This window comes from Vipera ursinii (assembly GCF_947247035.1).
Source record: "Vipera ursinii genome assembly, chromosome: 2".
NCBI classification, from domain to species: domain Eukaryota; kingdom Metazoa; phylum Chordata; class Lepidosauria; order Squamata; family Viperidae; genus Vipera; species Vipera ursinii.
In genome coordinates this window covers 260,948,920-260,969,370 of record NC_139513.1, presented here as the reverse complement: position 1 = coordinate 260,969,370, position 20,451 = coordinate 260,948,920, and the positions used below count along the sequence as shown (strand labels likewise).

Here is a 20,451-nt window from a genome sequence, read left to right as displayed (position 1 = left end):
TTGGATGGAACCTTGTAGGGTAGGCAAGGTGGGTTGTATGACGTGTGAGTTCCGGCACCTTTTTCTTTTACAAAAAAAGCACTGCATACTACAATGGTGAGAATCTTTGGTTACCGTAGTCACATCAGGTTTGCTCCTTGACATAGGAAGTTATATACATAGAAGAGCAGGTTTACATATTGTAACTTCCAATTCATCAAAGGGCATACATATGGTACACTACCTTTGTAAAGTTGTTTAATGTTTAAGATCTCTCTCTCTCTCTTTCTCTCTCTTCCCTCCATGTCTCTAACTAGCTAGTTAGCTAGCTACCTGTAATTAGGTAGCTATGCACCTCATCTTTCTGTCATCTCTAAACAACAGTGTCCTCAAATATTTCCCCCCCAATAATTTACTAGAAAACAACATGGAACCTTGAACTTATACATTTCTATCTCAACCATCACATACTGTATTTAAAGAACGATCATTGTTTTCTCTGTCTCTTAGACACAGATGTCTGGAGCTCATGCAGATGCCTTTAAAGCCCATTTGGCCCAAAGGTGATGATTTAATGTGAGTACAGATGCTGTCCTATTGATACTTAAACTTAAGGGTTATTTATTTGTTGCACATTTATTCAACAAACATTATAAAACAGGCTAAATAACAAATGGATATAAAGGGTTGAATTAATTTGTTGGGCAGAGTACAGCATTGAAAGGCATATCCAAAGGTCCTAAATCTACCAGTAGAAGCACACAGTACCAATCTTTCATTGTCTGCTTACTAGTTTCGGCAGTTCATGACAGCCTGCAAAATCAATACTTAGTCACATAGGACATTGCCTTTCACTGAATCAAGCTTTTGGTAGATATAGTCCCTCCCAAAATCACTAAACTGTAAATGTTACATTGATAGAGGTAGAAATAATGACATTCATGGGGAATAAAAACATGGTATGAATGCCATTTATTTAATAGTATTGTTTCTGCCCAGCTCAGTCCAATTTTTTATTTTGGTCATGTCTATTTTTGGGGACTGCGGCCTTCTACTCTTCTACCACTCAAAGGCTAAAAGCGACCCATATAATGTGATGACAGGTCTTAAGGGGGTTCAAAGAGAAGTTTTCCCAAGTCTTATCTGGAAATTGTAGACCTTGACATGTTCTGCATTCAAAACAAGCAACTGGCTATGCATGAAACTTAACGGGTTCTAAGACATGCCTTACTTTCTCTGAAATTAGCATTACCAACTAATCCACCAGCTAGCAAACTAGTTAAACAGCTTAGTAATTAAGGCAAGTTGCAACTGGCCACACTATTTTGAGTGTGACCCCCTCCCCAGAACTGTGACACATTTTGCTATTCAATACTGAGTTTTAACTGATGGGGTAAGGCAAGCTATTAAGTGCTTGCTAATAGCCATATGAATTATATTTAATTAATTTAATTGCAATTGACATTTAATTCAATCAATTGACATTTGGGCATTTTTGGGGGGATTGCCACACCTTTTCCACTGTGTCCCTAAGATATTAGTCAGAGTCTAAGTGTGGTTCTTGACCCCAAAGGAATATACTGTACAGCATGACTTTAGGAGCAGGATGATTGCCTAAACAGTTATTTCCAGTTCCATGATCTTAATGAACAGGAATGTTCATTAAGTATGTATGAACTCATATATGTATGTATGTATGAACTTTTTTGACATTGAAAGGCAGATCTAAATGCAGCCCTAGTGGAGCAGCAGAAGTAGCCCTTATCAACCATAGCTTGTACTCATTTTTAATGCATGGAAGAATTAGACTGAGTCCTTTCATGTGGAGTTACATGTCATAAAGCTATATTAAGCAACTGCATGAAGTTGACCAGATTTTTTTGTTAAAAGCTACAAAGACTGACAAATGCCAGAAACCAGATTTCTGGCCTAGAAAAGTAAACTTGAGGCTAAAAAAAGAAAGCAGACAAAACAGGATAGACCACCATCTTTTGTGTTAAACTGTCATTTAAGGATTTCAACTCAATTACACTTCATATCAAATAACAGCAAGCAGGAATAAGATTGGTTTTAAAAGATGTTATTTATTATTTGAAGGAAGCTAGAAAGTCCAGGAGAACTTCGGTGCAATGAAGAAAGAGGACACACATTGCAAGATGGACAATATACAAGCCTTTTCCTTTGCTCATTGCTTGGATCCTATTGTAAAAACCAATATAGCTCCACCCCTCAGTGAGGAATTCAGGACACAGCTTGCCCAATTTGGATACAGCCCTGCCACAGACTTAGAAAACTTCAAAAGTTCTTTGGAAGGGGGATCTCGTAAACGTAAAAGCATGCCAATGAAAATGCCTTCCACTCTCCCTCCAGGAGATCCCACATCTCCATTGGACAAAGTTGAAGAAAATGTTGATGGAGGTTCTCCCAGCCTCCCTTCAATATTTCAGCATGAATCCACACAGCCAAAGTACAATGCTCACATGATTGACCTCTGCAACCTTGGTTATCACTTTTACAGGACTCTGGAACACTTTGGGACACAGCATATCAAAGAAGAACCAATAAAGCCCAAGGTTCTATGGCCTGGTCCTACCACTTTTCTGCAGGCTCCCTATTCATACTATCCCAAAATTCATCCTACTCTAATGTTTCCTTTTATGATGCCCCCAGATTTGCATTTTAGAAATCCTTTCCCATTAAAAAGACCCCTGGAGCCACCCTTTGAAAGGGTTGAGTTAAGTGAGCAAGCTGAAAAGAAGCAAAAGGTGGAAAGAGTAGATGTTAATATTCAGATTGATGACAGCTATTACATTGATGTAGGAGGGGAGCAGAAACGTTGGCAGTGCCCTATGTGTGACAAGTCTTACACATCCAAATACAATTTGGTCACTCACATTTTGGGGCACAGTGGCATCAAACCCCACGCTTGCTCCCGGTGTGGCAAGCTTTTCAAGCAGCTAAGCCATCTCCATACTCATATGCTGACTCATCAAGGCACTCGACCTCATAAGTGCCAGGTGTGTCACAAGGCCTTTACCCAAACGAGTCACCTGAAGAGACACATGATGCAGCACAGTGACATTAAACCTTACAGCTGCAGGATTTGTGGAAGGGGTTTTGCATATCCCAGTGAGTTGAAAGCTCATGAATCCAAGCATGAGAGTGGCAGAGAAAATATTTGCATTGAGTGTGGTCTTGACTTCCCAACTTTGTCTCAGCTGAAGAGGCACTTAACCACCCACCGAGGTCCTATTCAATACACTTGCACTGAGTGTGACAAGATATTCCAGTACCCAAGCCAGCTGCAGAATCACATGATGAAGCACAAGGATATTCGCCCATATATTTGCACTGAATGTGGTATGGAATTTGTGCAGCCACATCACCTGAAGCAGCACTCCTTGACTCATAAGGTAAGCTAATGCCAGGGATTCTCCAATAGTTGTGCTGGGGGGGGGGGAAACCCCTGCTAAAATGCAAATATTTTTAAGTACTTCTAAACTGAAAGTAACAGAGAAGTCACTTCGAGATTACTACCATCTTTACTTCTCCCTAACCTCAGAAACACTTTCAGTCTCAATAGCATTGATCCTCAGTGCAGCCATCTTGAAATGTCAAGAACACCATACTTGCTGCAGCCGTCCAATAGGTGTTCACAAATTGACATTTGGCCAGTATCACCCTCTGTGTTTATATGCCAGTCCATTTATTTGGCTTTTTAAAAAAACACCTGACTGTGCTTTTAACTGTTTCATGAAAGAGAAGCCACCTAAACTCAATTTAAAAAAAAACTCAGCACAGCATCACAGCAACATGCCCACTATGGGGAGGGAAGAGAGTCAAGGGGCTCAGAGTAGATAAAATAAAAGTTCCCTTAAAGGAAGATATCTGACCCAAAACTCAAAAGTTTGCAAAGCTAGATTCCTTTTCCACTGTGGTTGAGCCAAAGTGAATAGTCTCAGCTACCCCAGCCAAAACCAAGATCAAATTTAAAACAGAAAAAAGAAAAAGGCGGGGGTTAGGATTAGGAACCAACACTTACCTCATTCTTATGTTTTTCAAGGGTGTGAAAGAGCACAAGTGTGGAATCTGTGGCCGGGAGTTTACACTACTTGCCAATATGAAGAGACATGTCTTAATTCACACCAATATCAGAGCCTACCAATGCCACCTCTGCTTTAAAAGCTTTGTGCAAAAACAAACTCTCAAAGCCCATATGATTGTCCATTCAGACGTCAAACCTTTCAAATGTAAGGTGAGTATTTCTTACCCTAGGTCAAATGAACTAAAAGTTATAAAAAAAAATAAGTCACTGGTGGAGAAGGACCTGATAAATTCATTATAGGTTGCACAATAAACAACAAAGGCAACTTGTCATAAATATTATTATGTCTATGGCTAGCTGACATTTGCATTAGTAGAAATATGTAAATATCAATATTATTGAATTCAGAGCACATGGATGATTTAATAAGACCTCAGAATAGCTCTTTTCATACATCTTCATACAAACCAGTATGATTCACTTTCATGATGTCCCATATCTGCTTTCCTACGCTTGCTGGTAAGTTTGATCCTTCTTTACTTTTAAAAGGAAGGAGATAAATTCATGTTTAAGAAAATTAGAGTGAAGACAGTTTGAACCATACCACAAAAGCTTTTGTTTCCAGTAACTCCCAACATGCTTTAAATCTAACCAATAAATCCTCCACTTTGGTGTGAATTTGGAGTGTACAGGAACTACTGTACTTTCAACCAACCATTGTTCAGAGAAAGCTAGCCAATACCAGAACACTAAAAAAGCTAGCCTGTCATTGTTCACTTTTTTTGCGTGCCAGAGCATCCTCCCTTCTTAACCACTTCCAGCACTCCAATAATCAACGAACACCCCCTCCTTCTTTTTCACAAAAATGAAAACAAATATGCGTTTGGTATATTATGGTGCTATTATCCTAGCAAATCCTGAAAAATGCTTTGTCCAAGAAAATCCTGATTATGGATCACGTCAGCAAAGTTGCATTTGAAATCATTTCCCAAAATGGATTTACTAAAACAGAACAATATTCACCTGCAGATGACATAATAAAGCCTCCCCCCCACAGCACTGTGGAAATAGAACTAGAACATTGCAGCAGATCATTGCTGGTTTGCTGTTAACGTTGTGTGACAGGATAGAGACCTATAACGCAACAGAAGCAGGATAAAGTCAGTGCAGTGCCTCTCAACCTTAGTAACTTTAAGATTTCAACTTCCAGAATTCCTTGGCCAACATTGGAGTTCATTCTTCATTCTTAGAAAAGAAATGTCAATGAATCTTAAGCTAACATATTTATGAACTTTCTTCCATATTACCTGGTATGAGTGATCTTTAAGGTAGTATTTAAAAGAAGCAAATCTGAGCATATCAAGAGATTGGGAGCAGAAGCAGAACTACTATTTTGCTAATAACAAAAATATTTATACCACACCAGGACAATCCACTTATTGTTGTGGTTATTGTCATTCAGTGCCAATCTACAGCTAATATAATGAGCAGTGGGTTCTTTGGGGCATCTGATGAAGTTGCAGACATCTGCCTTATGTAATTTGCTAAGTAAAACCCCACTCCTATTCTGGACTGCGGCCTGACATTCAAATCTACAATGCAAGAAATGAAACCTACGTAGACTTGTGCCTATACATGATTATAATATTAATTTGATTTCCAAAAGATATTCATTTCTGGAATACATAGGCAAAATAGAATAGAACAGAACAGAACAGAATAGAATAGAACAGAACAGAATAGAATAGCAAGGGACCTTGGAGGTCTTCTAGTCCAGCACTCTGCTCAAGCAGGAGAACCTATACCATCTCAGACGAATGACTGTCTAGCCTCTTTTTAAAAATCTCCAGTGATGGAGTGTCCATGATTTCTGAAGGCAAGATGTTCCACTGGTTAATTGTCTTCACTGTCAGGAAGTTTCTGCTTAATTCCAGCTTGCTTCTCTCTTTGATCAGTTTCCAACCATTGTTTCTTGACCTGCCCTCTGGTGCTTTGGTGAATAATGTGACCCCCTCTTCTTTGTAGCAGCCCCTCAAATACTGGAATACTGCTATCATGTCTCCCCTATTTCTTCTTTTCTTTAGACTAGCCAAACCCAAGTCCTGTAGCCATTCTTCGTATGTTTTAGTCTCCAGGCCCTTGATCATCTTAATTGCTCTTCTCTGAATGTTTTTCGAACACTCAACATCTTTTTTGTAATATGGTGACTAAAATTGGCTGCAGTATTCCAGGTGTGGTCTTACTAGGGTTTTATAAAGCGGTACTAATACCTCATGTGATCTTGATTCTGTCCTGCTGTTTATACAACCCAGGATTGTATTTAGCTTTTTTGGCTGCTGCTGCACACTGCTGGCTCATGGTTAAGTGATCGTCCACTAGGATTCCAAGGTCCCTCTCACAGTTACTGTTTTTAAGCCAGGTCTTGCCCAATCTGTACATGTACCTTTGATTTTTCCTACCTAAATGTATAACTTCGCTTTTTTCCACATTGAAACTCATTTTGTTGGATAGGGCCCTTTGTTCAAGTTTGTCGAGATCTTTTTGGATCCTGAGTTTGTCTTCTGGGGTGTTGGCTACTCCTGCCAGTTTAGTGTCATCTTCAAATTTGATGAGTTCACCTTCAATTCCCTCATTGATGAAGATATTGAAGAGTACTGGGCCTAAGATGGAACCTTGTGGTACCCCACTGCTTACTTCTTTCCATGTGGATGTAGTGCCATTGAAGACTACTCATTGAGTATGGTTTGCCAGCCAGCTACAGATCCATCTGGTGATGATGTTGTCTATTCCACCTTTTTCTAGCTTACCAAGGAGTAGGATGATATACTATTTAGCATGATTAATAGATAATGTTAATCTGTTATGTAGGTGATAATTGTTCAATTTTTTCTCCTTTTCCGGAGATGGGGTACTTGGATTGATGAAATAGTGCCATAGTTTCATTGTGTCATTCTTTGACTCTTCAGTTGCTGCACTAAATCAGCCTTCCACACTCTTGTGCAGTGTTGGGTTTGCAGTTCCCAGAATTCTAAGCATTAAGGCCATGATTGCTAGGTATTCTGGGAGCTGCAGTTACAATATATTTATCAGCTATCAAATAGGAGAAGAGGGACTGAAATGAGGAAGCATTAAAACTAGAACGCAGACTTTGCCTTCAAATTTCCTTTTGATTTTATTCTTCATCTTGAGATTGCATTTCATAGCACTTAGTGTGATTGCTAGTCTGCTGATGATAAATATATCTGACATTTGTATTGCACATTTCATTCCAAAGGGAGGTCAAGGATATTTAACAATTTGATATACTGGCTAGACACGTGAATCAGTCTGTGCATGTTGCCTTTTTTTATCAATACAAAATATCAATTATGCCTATACCTAAAGACAGAAAATATATTAGCAGCACTAGAGGAGAAAATGCCATATTTTAAATGGGATAATATTAATTGAATACCATCATAACTCGCACAACCGTGTCAAAATGAGTCTATTGAAAATGCTATTAACTTTTTCATGGAAATAGCTGCACCTTCTGACAACCTGCAGAAGAATACAGTCAGTCGATGCTACTCCTGTCTTCATCTTTCATTGTCAGCACCCTCTTGGATGGCAGCTGTTTCTAAAGACCTCCAGTGGCCCCCAATCCCCTATTTACTGAATGAGGCAAAAACTCCTTTTACCTCAACTGTGAGCTCAGGATTGCTTTACCTTTTTTTGCCCTCGGGAGGGCACAGGATCAGCACGTGGCTGCAAGAGGAAGTAAATATGAACGAGGGCATTGGTGACTCACTGTCATCATTTCTCTCCCTCAGGAAAGAGGGAAATACATTGTAAGAATGGAATTCTCATTAGGCTTGTGTGAGCAGGCCAGACTTTGTCCCATGAAGCCTCCTTTGGCTCCAGAGACAATGCTATTTCAATGCCGTCCTGAGATGCCACAATCACACAGTTCATCTTGTTGCTTCATTTCTGGCTTCTCCTCAGTCTCATCTGATGACGGGAGGCCTCTGGCTTGGTCCTGGAGGTCCTGGAAATGCTTTCTGGATGAGCCTTTGTAAACTGGGCTTGCCTTGGGAGAGCCCAAAAGTGAAGTGAAGGGCAAAGCAGAACAAAGCAAACTTAAGTGCAGTTTTCTAGCATGATAGCTATGACTGGTATATTTAATTCAAAACAGTGGGCTGTTTTGTGTAGCAAAGTGGGCTGACACAAAAATGATGAAAGATATGTGATGATTTCATTATGCAGATTATGCATATTTGTGTCATTGATATGATTCATTTGCACCATTTGCCCCTCATCCTTACTAGTGCTCTAAAGACACTCATTGCTTGTAGTCCTGTCAAAAACAAATCACTATTTTAAGTTTTACATAGGAAATCGGGCAACAAAATGAATTACTCTTATTATATGTTGCCATCTTCATAAGAGAATGGCAATAAAGTTGAGGAGTAAACCTTGCTTGCCCACCTCAAAACATAGGCAGGACCAACGCAAAACTATAGTTTATGTGTAAATTAAATTAATTACATATACAGGATTGATCTTCTTGTACCTAATCAATTCCACCTTCCAGGATATTAAAATTTGTACCATAAATTGGGAAAATAATAGTCCTACTGTAGTCTGCAGTGATCAGGTTCCTTGAGTATTATATTCAGTGCTGTGCATCAAAGGTAAGAAACATTCAGGCACACTGGAGGAGGTGCAAAGAAAGGCCATGAAAATGGTTGAGCACAGGAAGAAAAATTATGCAGGGAGCAAATGAGATAAGCATATTTTTTTTCAAACACCATATGGTGTCAGAAGTAGTCCGTGGCATGTTCGCTATCATCCTGAAATGGAATAATCAGATTAAACCAGATTCCTGCATTAAAATGAGAACTAAAGTCCTATCTAAAGTCCTAAATGCCCTTTTCCAAGGCTTTTATTCTATGATAATCACTCACACCTTGGAGGAATTTTAGTAAGCTACATGAAGCTCTGATGTTTGCCTTTGAGGTAGACAGTCAGGAAACAGAAAGCACAAGATATACTGCAACTGTAGTTTACTGTATTGATAGAAGCTATACTAACAGAATTTCCAAAGCCTGATAGCATTTATCCTTCCTTCTTACACTAAACAAGGTCAGTCATGAGTTTCTTTCTTGCACTTTTCTGTTTTCCTTGTCTGACTTCATGTTTTGTTACCTACTTTTTCTGAGGACATTTCTGTTCTCTACTACCCATGAAGCCACAGGTAATGTCTTAACTATAGGAAAACCAAGAAACAATTAGCCTTTTCAATATCTCTACATTGCACCAAGTAACTTTGTCAAATAATTAAGAAGGATGATGGCTTATTGGTGATGGGATTTAGCCAGTTCGCACCGCTTCGGCAGAACCGGTAGCTAATGTCTTGTTGCCCAGGCCCAGAATGGACTTCTGGAAGCGGCATCCACACCGAGAACCGGTTGTTCACATATTTGAATCTCACCACTGTGGCTTATGCAGAGATAAAATGGACATCCAATGTTTGGTAGCAATTTCTGAGGCTCCCAAAAACTTGCACAGTCCATTTATAAAACCAAACCTGGAATCTACCTGACTGTGCACTTTAAGCAATGTCAGGCAGCTGGGCCTAACCACTGCAGCTGTTCCATAGCAGTTTAAAGCAATACGATGGCAGGAATACTGTAAGGACTTTTAATTGGAGAGAGATCTAGATAGCCAACATTACGGCTGCCATCAAAGTTATCCATTGTTACCAAACTCACCATAGTCTACTGGTATGACAAGATACCTATTATATCAATATCAATTCTTATCTAGAACTCCCTCAATCCTGGATTTGGACTAATGCTTTAAAAAAAATAATTTTATCGCTTTAAAAACAATAGTCTTTGTATTCCTTCTTAGATAAGGTATTTATATCCTTGTAGATCATGCACTGGATAAAGTTATCTGTGCAGGAGGGAAGATGGGTGCAATGGCTCAGTGGGTTTGTTGGCTGGAAATTTGACAGCCAGGTTTGAGACCCAAACGTTGTGTGACAGGATGAGCTCCCATTATTCGCACCAGCTCCTGCCCACCTAGTAGTTCGTAAGTATAAATACACAAGTAGATAAATAGGTACCACTTCGGTGAGAAGATAACAGTGTTCATGCACCTTGACATATAGTCATGCTGGCCATCTGACCATAGAAGTATCTTCGGCCAATGCTAAAAAATGGAGATGAGCGCTGCCCCTTAGAGTCAGACACCACTGGACAGGGGAAACCTTTAGTTTTACCTTTTTGCAGGAGGGAAAAAAGCATGAATCCAACAGCCATCTGATCTTTGTTGCACTGAATGGTCAGATGGAGAGAAACTAAGATAGTCAATAGAAGGAAGGAAATCCAACAGACTGATTTTAAACCCTGACAGTTTTGTTCCTGAAGGGTTTCAACAGGCAGCAGCTGAAACTGGCCACTTGGAGAAGGGGATCGGCCTGCTTGCAAGAAGCCCTGGAGAATTGGGGCTGTTTGGCTGGCCTTCAGCAAGTTCAGGCAGTGACCAGATAGCCGCTTTTTGGCACCATGCTCCTCCTGAACAGAAGGAAGGATATCGCTGTATGAGCTACTTGCTTAACAATGGCTTGCACGTCCCCAGGGAATGGCCTGCAAATAGATTTCATCTTGCTTTCTCTTGTACTTTTTGGAGCTTCCTGTTTTCTCACGGCCCTTTTGGACACTTTGCAGTCTTTCTCCCTCTCCCTCTCTCTCTTACTTTCAGGAAAGGAACACCCTTCTTATTAAACCATCTTTTAAAAAAGAAGAAAGAAAACAAGGGTAAGACAGCACAGCAGTGGCCTTTCTACCTCTCTGCAGGCTTGGGTTTCTTGGACTAGTTTCTCAGAGCAAAACAAAACAGCCTGCTTTCCTACGGAGCTGATCACAAAGACCAGATGTGGCCCAAGGGCAGAAGACAGGCTCTGTCGCTAATATTTCCTCATTACTTGGATTTTTTTCCTCTCCAACGAGCAGTGCTATCTGCAGTCTCTTATATGAATCCAGCCAGAGATTGCAGGTTTAGCTTATAAATAATTACACAAATTTTGTTTCCAAGTGCAACCGTGTAGTTAATGCATGAATGTACTGAAACAACTGTTCCCCGTCCATGTCAATGCACACACATGTCCTTTGTTATCTTAACTGTTGTCAAACATTTGAGATTCTTTTGTTTGCTGTTTGCAAAAGGATTATAGTTCCAGCCTGTTCAGGTTGATGCTGGAATGAGTCTTTAGAATAATATTTTCTAAAACAGAATGCTGAATTATATTCAGCAATGTCCCTCAAAATGTACTGAACAATCTGGGACAACTTTTACAATAACCATGGTGTTCCATCATAAGCTACTAATTTGTCCAAAATTTACTTTGTGTAAGTTTCAGTAGTGAAGCAAAGTGAAGTCTTCTTCAGCATTTAAGAAGGGCCTCAAATGACCTTTAAGAGAATGGCAAATGATCAGGAATGCAGCAGAAGATGGTGCCAATGTTAATAAAAATGTATCTTTTTTTTACCATGACTGATGTTGCTTGGCACAGCTTTTATTTCTTTCCTCCATTTTTAAACAACTTTTCATAGCAATAGGACTGATTAGAATGGGTTGTCTATAAGGATATTTAGGATACCTAAAATTACCTAGTTGTACACTGCCTCATTTTGAAAAATGTGTACCAATATGATAGTTGGCTACTGAATTGTTCTAAAAAGAATTAAAACACGATTGCAGTACTGACAAAACTTCTGCTGTTCAATTTATCTTCTACAAATTTGTCTAGTAGAATAGTCCATATACATTTGGGATGGAATAAATCAAGCCTTTAAAATGACAGAATTGCCCTGTCATGCCAGTGAGTATAGTATGGAGTTTTATTTAAAATATTTCAAAAGTTGACAAACAATCAATTCACATGAAGTATGCAGCCTTTGTATGAACTACTTGGCAACCTAGAATGAGAAGAAAAAAATGGCTGCAGCCATGCTAATTTGTAGAGTTTATTCATCTCTGTCTGTTGGAACCATGACACTACTCTCAGAATATTCCAACAAAAAAGCCAAAATGAGTTTCAGCGGCCAATTTTCCTCACTGAGATAGACTGCTTTAATACGATAATACTGGTAGTTTTTCTCCCTTCCCAGGAAATCCAAAGGTTTGCTAGAGAGAGCAAAGAGTCCATCAAATATTAGCTGGAAAGAAACATGAGCAAATCAAAGATTAAATAAGAAACAGAAATACACTTGAAGAGGAAATACAGAACTTCCTCTTCATCTGTTTAGTTTTCCTGTAGCATTCCATGCATTTTAAACAATAGGAATCCCAATGGTAAACACACACCATCTTCTAGAATGGCTAGCCCCCAACCTGACACACTCAGATACATTGCATTCCCATCACACCAGGGAATGGCAACCTTGGATATTGGAAGTGACCATCCATTCAACCTTGAAGGCACAACTTCCAAGAAGGTTTTTTTTAGAATAAGAGTGATCTGCATTTCTGAATAAGCTGGTACAATTTCTCAAATAGGCCTAAGACCATTCAGAAACTACTCTGCAATAAATCTGAGTTTGTCCTTATATTTACTCAGCCAGCATCCAATAAAAATACTTGCCTGCTATATTTGTATTTTTAGGCTATAATTTTGTTTCCAGATCAAAGAATATTCAGTAATTTCAAAGCCTCCTGTACTCTCCATTTTAGTGAGTACAGTATCAAATTTGAATGAAAGAGAAGCATATCAAATTTAGCTGTAAAGACATTCCTTTTCCTTGAGGACCTATCTGTGATGGTTGAGTTTCATTCATTGCAGAATGAAATTAAAAAGTGGAATTTCTTCCAAATTTTGGATCTATACCCTAACCATAACCCTATAGTCAGCACTTAGATTTCTATCTCAGATTTCATCTTTTTTGGCCAGGTCAAATCTGACATGTTGTAAAAAAATATACTTTGGAGTAATTTCTGTCAAGCCTGTCAGAACTAGAAGCCTCCCAGGACTTCTAGAAGGACACAATTTTTGAATAATTCATTTTATTTCCAGAACTAGAAAATCCTGACAATTTAGAGAACTGTTCATTCTTTGATCGAGATTAAAAGGAGGCAATAGAAGAAATGTTGCTGATTTATGCTTCAGAAAGAGAAACTGCAGAACTGTGGAGAAGTTGACTCAGTGTAAACAGGCTATGTCTGGGGGGGGAAGAAATGATCTCTTTGAAAAAAGGTGCCTCATTTTGATTCTCATTGGTCTTTTGACAGCTGTGTGGAAAAGAATTTAATCGAATGCATAATTTAATGGGCCACATGCACTTGCATTCTGACAGCAAGCCATTCAAATGCCTCTACTGTCCCAGCAAATTCACCTTGAAGGGGAACCTCACCAGACACATGAAAGTCAAACATGGGGTCATGGAAAGAGGATTTCGTTCTCCAGGTAAAAAGTGATAACTAGCCTTATTTGTATTTCATTCAATAATATAATGACATTATTGAGCATCTAGAAGTTGCCGGAGTTCATTTGTGTAACAGAATCAAAATCATGTCTAGTTGAACCAGATTTTGTGAAATAAGAGGTTCTCTAGAGCAGGGCTTTTCAACGTTTTCACAGATTGTACCACTTTTAGGACATGACAATATTCGAGTACCACCAGTGCTTAGCAAGGTGTCAAAAACTTGATGACTGAAAAAAAGGGGCAGGGTTTTGGGTTTTACTAGTTAGATTCATTTGTTGTTATAGAAATGGCTAGTTTATACTATTATGGAAAAGTAAAAAATTGAGGTTCGATGTTAATGCTTCATTCTACCACAACAGAGGAAGTCGGAAATCAATGCCTTTTCTTTTACCCTTCTCCCCCTCACTTCCCCCCCTTCTTCCTCCCCATTGTGTCCTACTATTCGCTTTTGTATTTTTGTACTTTATTCCATAATCTAATAAAATATTACAAATCATAAAAAAAGGAAAAAAGTACCGGTGGTGGTTCCTTTGCTCTCAGGCCATGTGGAGGACCCCCAGCAGTGCAGGCTGCCCAGAGCCCTGGTCAGTGGAGGGCAAGCACCCAGCTCAGCCCAGCCTTCCCCAAGGCCCCCCCCGGCTGCGCTTAGCTTCTCCTCGAGGCTGCTGCTGTTTGGCTTGCTCTCCTTGGTCAGGTCTCTCATAGTGTGTGTGGGAGAGCAAAATGTGTGGGTCAGAGGGAGGCCCACTCCCTCTCCCTGCTAGGAGCATCCTCAGCAATAGGATGGGAGACCACCAGGAGAGTCAGGAGGAGGGGACAAGGGGATGGCAAAAGGGCAGCAGGGCTGGTCGTGGCCAAGTGCTATGGCAGGTCTTCCCTCAAACCCTCCCTCCCCCTCATTATAATTTCCTTCCTTCCTTCCTTCCTTCCTTCCTTCCTTCCTTCCTTCCTTCCTTCCTTCCTTCCTTTGTGCTCAGGAAGGGATAACAGGAAGGGGAGAGATTGCCAGCGCTGCCGGTGGCCATGCTGCCGCCGGCCATAGCTATCCCATGCAGGCAGGGGTGGGCCCAGTGAAAGGGAAGCCTGGTGGCTGCAAGGCTAGGTCACCAAGTGGGCGTGGTGCTGATCTACTGTTGGGGCCTATCAAAGCCAGAATGCACTCAGCCTTAGATGCATGGGGCAGTCATGGAGCCAGCGAGGGTTCCCCCGCCATCTCTGCCCCACCCCCTACGGGTGCACAGAGAAGGCAGCGAGCGCACGAGCACTGGCGTCCTGGGGGAAAGGGAAGTGCTTCTCTTGCCTTTTTTCTTTCTCAGTAGTCAGCAGGGATGGTCAGCAGGGATGTCGGGCACTCACTGCCTCCTCTTCGTGCACCCCGTGGGCGGGGCAGGGGAAGCCCCTTGCTGCCCTTTCCCACAAAACTTCCTTTTATATCCTCTCCTCTCTCCCCCTCCTCCTTTTCTCTTCAGGGCACCTCCAGCTTCCAAAAGCGCCGATCAGCTGGAGCCGGGCGCTGATCCTGGGGCTTCTGCCGAGGCCCAACAGCCCTGCAGCTCCAGCTGTCTCTCCCTCAGGCTTGTGTGGTGCTGCCGCTGCTTCAGCTCATTCATCTCCCCCCCCACTACCACTTCTAGAGAAGTGGTTGCGTACCACCTGCCAGGTGCCAAAGTACCACCAGTGGTACGCATACCACTGATTGACAAGCCCTGCTGTAAACCACTTATAGAGGGCTGTAAAGTACTATGAAGCAGTATATAAGTCTAAGTTCTATTGCTATATATAATAAAATCAAGTATTACTTAGAATTTCTATAATAGTCCAAACTCATCCAATATTTATGCAATAAAAACTATTCAAAATTGTCAAGAATGTCAAGTGAAATAGCAAAGAGCCCCTTTTTTATATTCCCTACTATAAAATTGCAAAATAATCATAAGGCACAAGTTGAAATATTCTGCACAAAGCTGAAGATCAGAGTCACTGTAATTACGAAATTGACATGGAATGGGAAATGTATCCATTAATGCATTTGTCTTGTTCAAAAATATCCTAGGATTTGCAAGGGAACAACTGAGCATATCAGAAACGGATACCTCAAGAAGCCTAGAACAGGAAGAACCTTTTGACCTTTCCCAAAAGAACCACAGGCAAGGACTATCCTTTCATTCTGACAGGGAGACTGCGAAGCAAAACACAAGCCACGATGAAGAAGACAATTGCCAGAGGGCAGAGCAGTATTCCCCTCGCATGTATGACAAGGGCAAGAACCCTAACAGACTGCAGGATCTTCCAGGCGAAACAGAAAATGAGGTTAAGGATTTCAGAGAGTCCTACTGTCATGGCAAAGAGAAAAAGTACAATGACACCATCGAGGACAAACAAGAAAACAGAAGGGAGCAATGCCGGGGAGAGAGAGACTTTGTGAATCACAATGAGGAATATCACTTCGAAAGTAGTAGATTCACTCAGTCTCTGTCTGACTATTTGTACTTTCAACATAGGAACAAGAGTTTGAAGGAGCTGCTGGAAAGTAAAATGGAGTCACAAGCTGTTTTTCTGGGGATCTAAATGGTCATCACTGAATTATCTTTGGGGAAATGAAGTGTTTTCAGAGTTTTTGGCTAACATGAACTATAACATTTACCAAGACTGGTAAATGATAGCAAAAATTATTTTAAAATGACAAAAAACCTAGCAAAAATAATTTAAGACAAATATCCCTTGTTCCTTCAGGTTTTCTCTTTTTTAACAGTAATATTTTAGAGATTAATCTAATCTATCATTCTCTTCCCAAAACCTTGTCCCAATATTTGGACCAGGTCTACATGTTCAGCAGAACAAAGTGGAAGAGTCCTGAGGTAGTAAGTATAACAGATGGCATACAATATAATCTTTTTTTATGTTTCCCTATGTGATAAGTTTTTTCCCATCACAACTTTTTCTAGGCTACACAATCCTTGTTTTTGTTGGTATATTTATTTTGCTTGCAGGAAGTGAAGCACGTGTGAAGCAGCCACCTGAAGTGTCTAGTCTCTAACTCAAGATACCACCATTTCCTTCTGCCAGTGGTGAAGCTCATTCCAGGACTTGGTTCCAGGCTGTTTAATATTCTGTCACACTCAGTGGTGGGATTCAGCCAGTTCGCACCACTTCAGCAGAACCGGTAGCTAATGTGTTGTTGCCCAGGCCCAGAATGGACTTCTGGAAGTGGCCACCACACAGAGAACCAGTTGTTCACATATTTGAATCCCACCACTAGTCACACTGTGGCAAGGCCAAGAACCGATAACTGGAGCAGATCTGGCTGAGCAATAAGAAATGAGGAAGAATCCTCTTTCTTATTCCAGACACTGGAAGAATAGGCTTAGCCTCTTTGTGGTGGTATCTGTTCTTCTTTCCTGTTTTTATACAGTAATATTATAGAGGTTAATCGTTCCAAACTCTTTTACCATAACCGATCTAAGTTAGTAACTACATGCACTCTGCAGATAACCAAGGGGTCCCTTGAAGGCGTACTTTTCATACAAAAGCTGTCAGTTATAAAATTGCTCTTTCACTAGATAAATATACCTACCATGAAAGAAAGAGAAGTTTATTTCAGTTCTGGACATGTTTTTTTTTTGATAATTCAGTTTTGCATTGTTTGCCTTTTGGTGGGCGTTTCAGTCTGTGTTGATTCCTGGCAACTACCTGGAGAAGTCCTTGAAGTTTTCTTGAAAGATTTTTGAAACTGGTTTGCAATGGCTACTGTCACCCATTTGGTTTCATGCCTGTGGGAATAAATTCAGTCTCTTGGTTTCTAGCCTGATGTCTTAACCAATACACATTATTATAGATTTCACTGTATAGTTGCAATAAATACTTAAATTGATTTGAGTGTCATTCCATATCTTCATAATAGCCAAGTCTATTCAGTGACATACATACTTAGAAAAGTAGCCAAGGATGCAAAAATGCTGTATCATTGCATTAAGCAATGATTATATTGCAGTAAAGGTTTTGATTATTTTGTCCATATTGAAAGATGCATCCCAAAAGATTTTCTTGACAGATTAACAAAAATAAGTATTTTTATGTAATCCTGTGATACAGAGGAGATCCTTATATTTCCATATATTCTTTTATGTGGAGATCACTACATTGTTCTTCATGTGGGATAATATGAAGAAGTATCTAAAGCATCTTCTGGGTTGAATTGCCCTTTTAATTTGATGAGTCTAATAACTTCCATAGGCTGTTTGCTTTACTTGTAGACTATGCTACATTTGCATGTAAAGTTATTAAGGAAAATAAAATCTCAGTGTGGGCTTGTTAACCTTAATGGTCCCATGTCTAAACTACACCAACTAAAGAACTTATTCCACTCTTCAAAAATATAATCAAGGTAACTATTGACTTGATCTGCATTGCAAAGTTGCAAACCAAGACTTTACATGGATTTTACCCTGGACTGTAGAGCTATGAGAAGCATTCAAAACAGACCCTTTGCAACATTTGAATGTGCAAGCGAAGGTTGGTCACAGCTGCATTGAAGACTGTCCCTGGCCATTTGCGTGTATCTGTGCAGACAATTTCTATAGAACTGCCAGTGAAGAGAAGTGACTGACAACTGAGACAGACTTGAAAGCAGCTACACAAGCCTTACAAAAGTTGCAACTGACAATGCTTTGTGGAGAGATGCATCATACATGCTAGCATATTTTGCAGAGCACGAATGCTTTGTACAGCTATTGCATACTGGGGAGAATAATTTAGTGAAAGAGATAACACACAAAGATACACAAGAGCATTGCCCCCATTAAAATAATTCTAAGGGAACTCTAGACTATAAAATTTATATCTCATGCATATTATATGTATGAAGGAAATTCTATAATTTTTGGACATTAATAATTATAGATATCAGACAAGGAGAAACTTGCACACAGACTCTGTGGAAAGTAGAATTGTCACATTATTTCAAATTGTGCAAAACCTAGTCATAAAAAGGGCAAATGTTCTTTAACTGAATTTAGATGTAGTTCTAATTAAATAAAATAAATGTAAAATTATTAGCACAATTGTCCTCTGTATTTAAACTTCCCATTTTTGAAGGCAGTCTTTACCAGTCTATACCTCCTTATAATCTCTGAAGTCTCATTTCTTCTTCTTAGTAATGACTCAATCCTGCCACAATACTGGTCCCCATGTGGGAGAGATAATGAGGGTATTCATGAACTTAACACTTTCTTTTCTCCTTTACTATAATTGATTGAATTACTGTGAAAATATTTTCAACAACAGATAACTGAGAAATATGGTTCAATTTTTTTTAGAAAATGAAAATGCTGGGCAGAGCATTATTTGGAAGTGTGCCCATATGGCCCCTCTCCAAGATAATTTGGCATAATAAGGTGCAATTTACTGGATGGAGTTGGTATACAAGGGATGATAGCTTTATGGTACTTTGGTGTTTGTAACTGCTTATATTGCCCACAATAGCCATCTTGAAATGGTCCCTTGAACAGTATTTTGCAAGACTTCCTGCGACATGATCATGAAAGATTGGAGAGTGCTGTTGTAGTGATTGCAATGTACTCCATCCAGAAATTAACTGACTCTAATGCTTCAGCCATTTAGCATTCTCAAGATAATTGATTCATATACTGTTAGTGTAGACATCTTGGTTGATAGGTAAACCAGAGGAGGGCAAGTGACAGAGTATGTATTATGTCAGGGTACAAACTCTGCCCCTAGAGCAGGGATGTCAAACTCCCGCCCCGTGGGCCGGATATGTCATCAGGAAACCGTGCCCACCCCAATGGAGAAAAAGCTCCGATACATCGTGCGACATCACATGACATTGTGAATTTGACATTTCTGCCCTAGAGTACTTACATATTACATCAAAATGCAAATAGAAAGAATGGAACTTTCAACATGATATCATAGAACACGTTTCATCACTTAGGTGTCACTGTGTTTAGGATATTATAGGATCCTATGGCTAGTAAGACTTAGGAAAAAAATCGTGCAGAGTTCAGACCTAGGGACAAACTAGAAATTATATGGTGCTAATACATTTCCTCCCCATTCAAATATATTCAGAGAAAGGATTTCCCTTGTAATGGCAACAGGACAAGGAAAGGTAAATTCCTCTTTTCTGTTTATCTTATGAACCTAAAAATCAGTAACTCACTCAGCCAATTCTGTTTGCATTTTGAAAAATCCATACAGTATTTATATGTAAAGCTACACTTAGTATCAGGGCTAATTTGGCACTTGCTTCAAAGTACAGAAATGAGAATAATGTTAGAATACAATTCTTCCTGTGTTCAATATGTCTTGCTGTCATTATGTAAGTATATATGCGTATGATTATAAGCTAATCTAAATTAGCTTATGGCAATAATATGATCTGCATCTTATTGGATACTAGTAGTCTGATATTAAAATGAGAACTTGTATGTGAAGAGGTCAACAATAAATAGCAGGCTTTCTTATTATTATTCATTGGATACAGTTTGAAAACTTTATTGTGTAGACCTGTACTGGCTAAGGAGATGTTTAGATGTAGCTATTCAGTTAGGAATGTATGACGTTTTGGAGAAGTGGAGATGGTATTTGACCTTTGGTCATTGTTCTTGGAGATGCACTCTAATAACAAGCAAAAGATAAATAAAAGCCAAAATAAATTTGACATGGTGGTTTCTCACTATGTACATAAAATTTTTTCCTAAAGCATTACTTTAACATTTCAATTTGGCAGAAAAACTTCAAGGGTTTTATATGGCCTTAGGAGCTCAGATTCCCCCATTAAGTAATATGGAAACCTCACTAACCTACAAATAAGGTGTTATAAAATTGCTTACAATTATACTCATAAAACAAGAACAATCCCCCAGGCTAAATTACACAGGTTTTCTATACAGACTGACCTCTTGCAAAGGTGTGAGATACCATATTATGCTAATTTTC

General features: G+C 39.6%; 1 protein-coding gene across 1 annotated transcript; it reads left to right on the top strand.

Moving 5' to 3' along the window:
- Positions 1 to 2,108: 2,108 nt before the first annotated feature.
- Positions 2,109 to 16,062, top strand: ZNF366 (zinc finger protein 366; the record flags this gene model as incomplete). Its single annotated transcript, XM_083351253.1, has 4 exons — positions 2,109 to 3,392; positions 4,043 to 4,234; positions 13,301 to 13,475; positions 15,548 to 16,062. 4 exons carry the CDS (start codon positions 2,109 to 2,111, stop codon positions 16,060 to 16,062), a joined length of 2,166 nt encoding a protein of 721 aa, XP_083207379.1.
- Between the last annotated feature and the right edge of the window lie 4,389 nt (positions 16,063 to 20,451).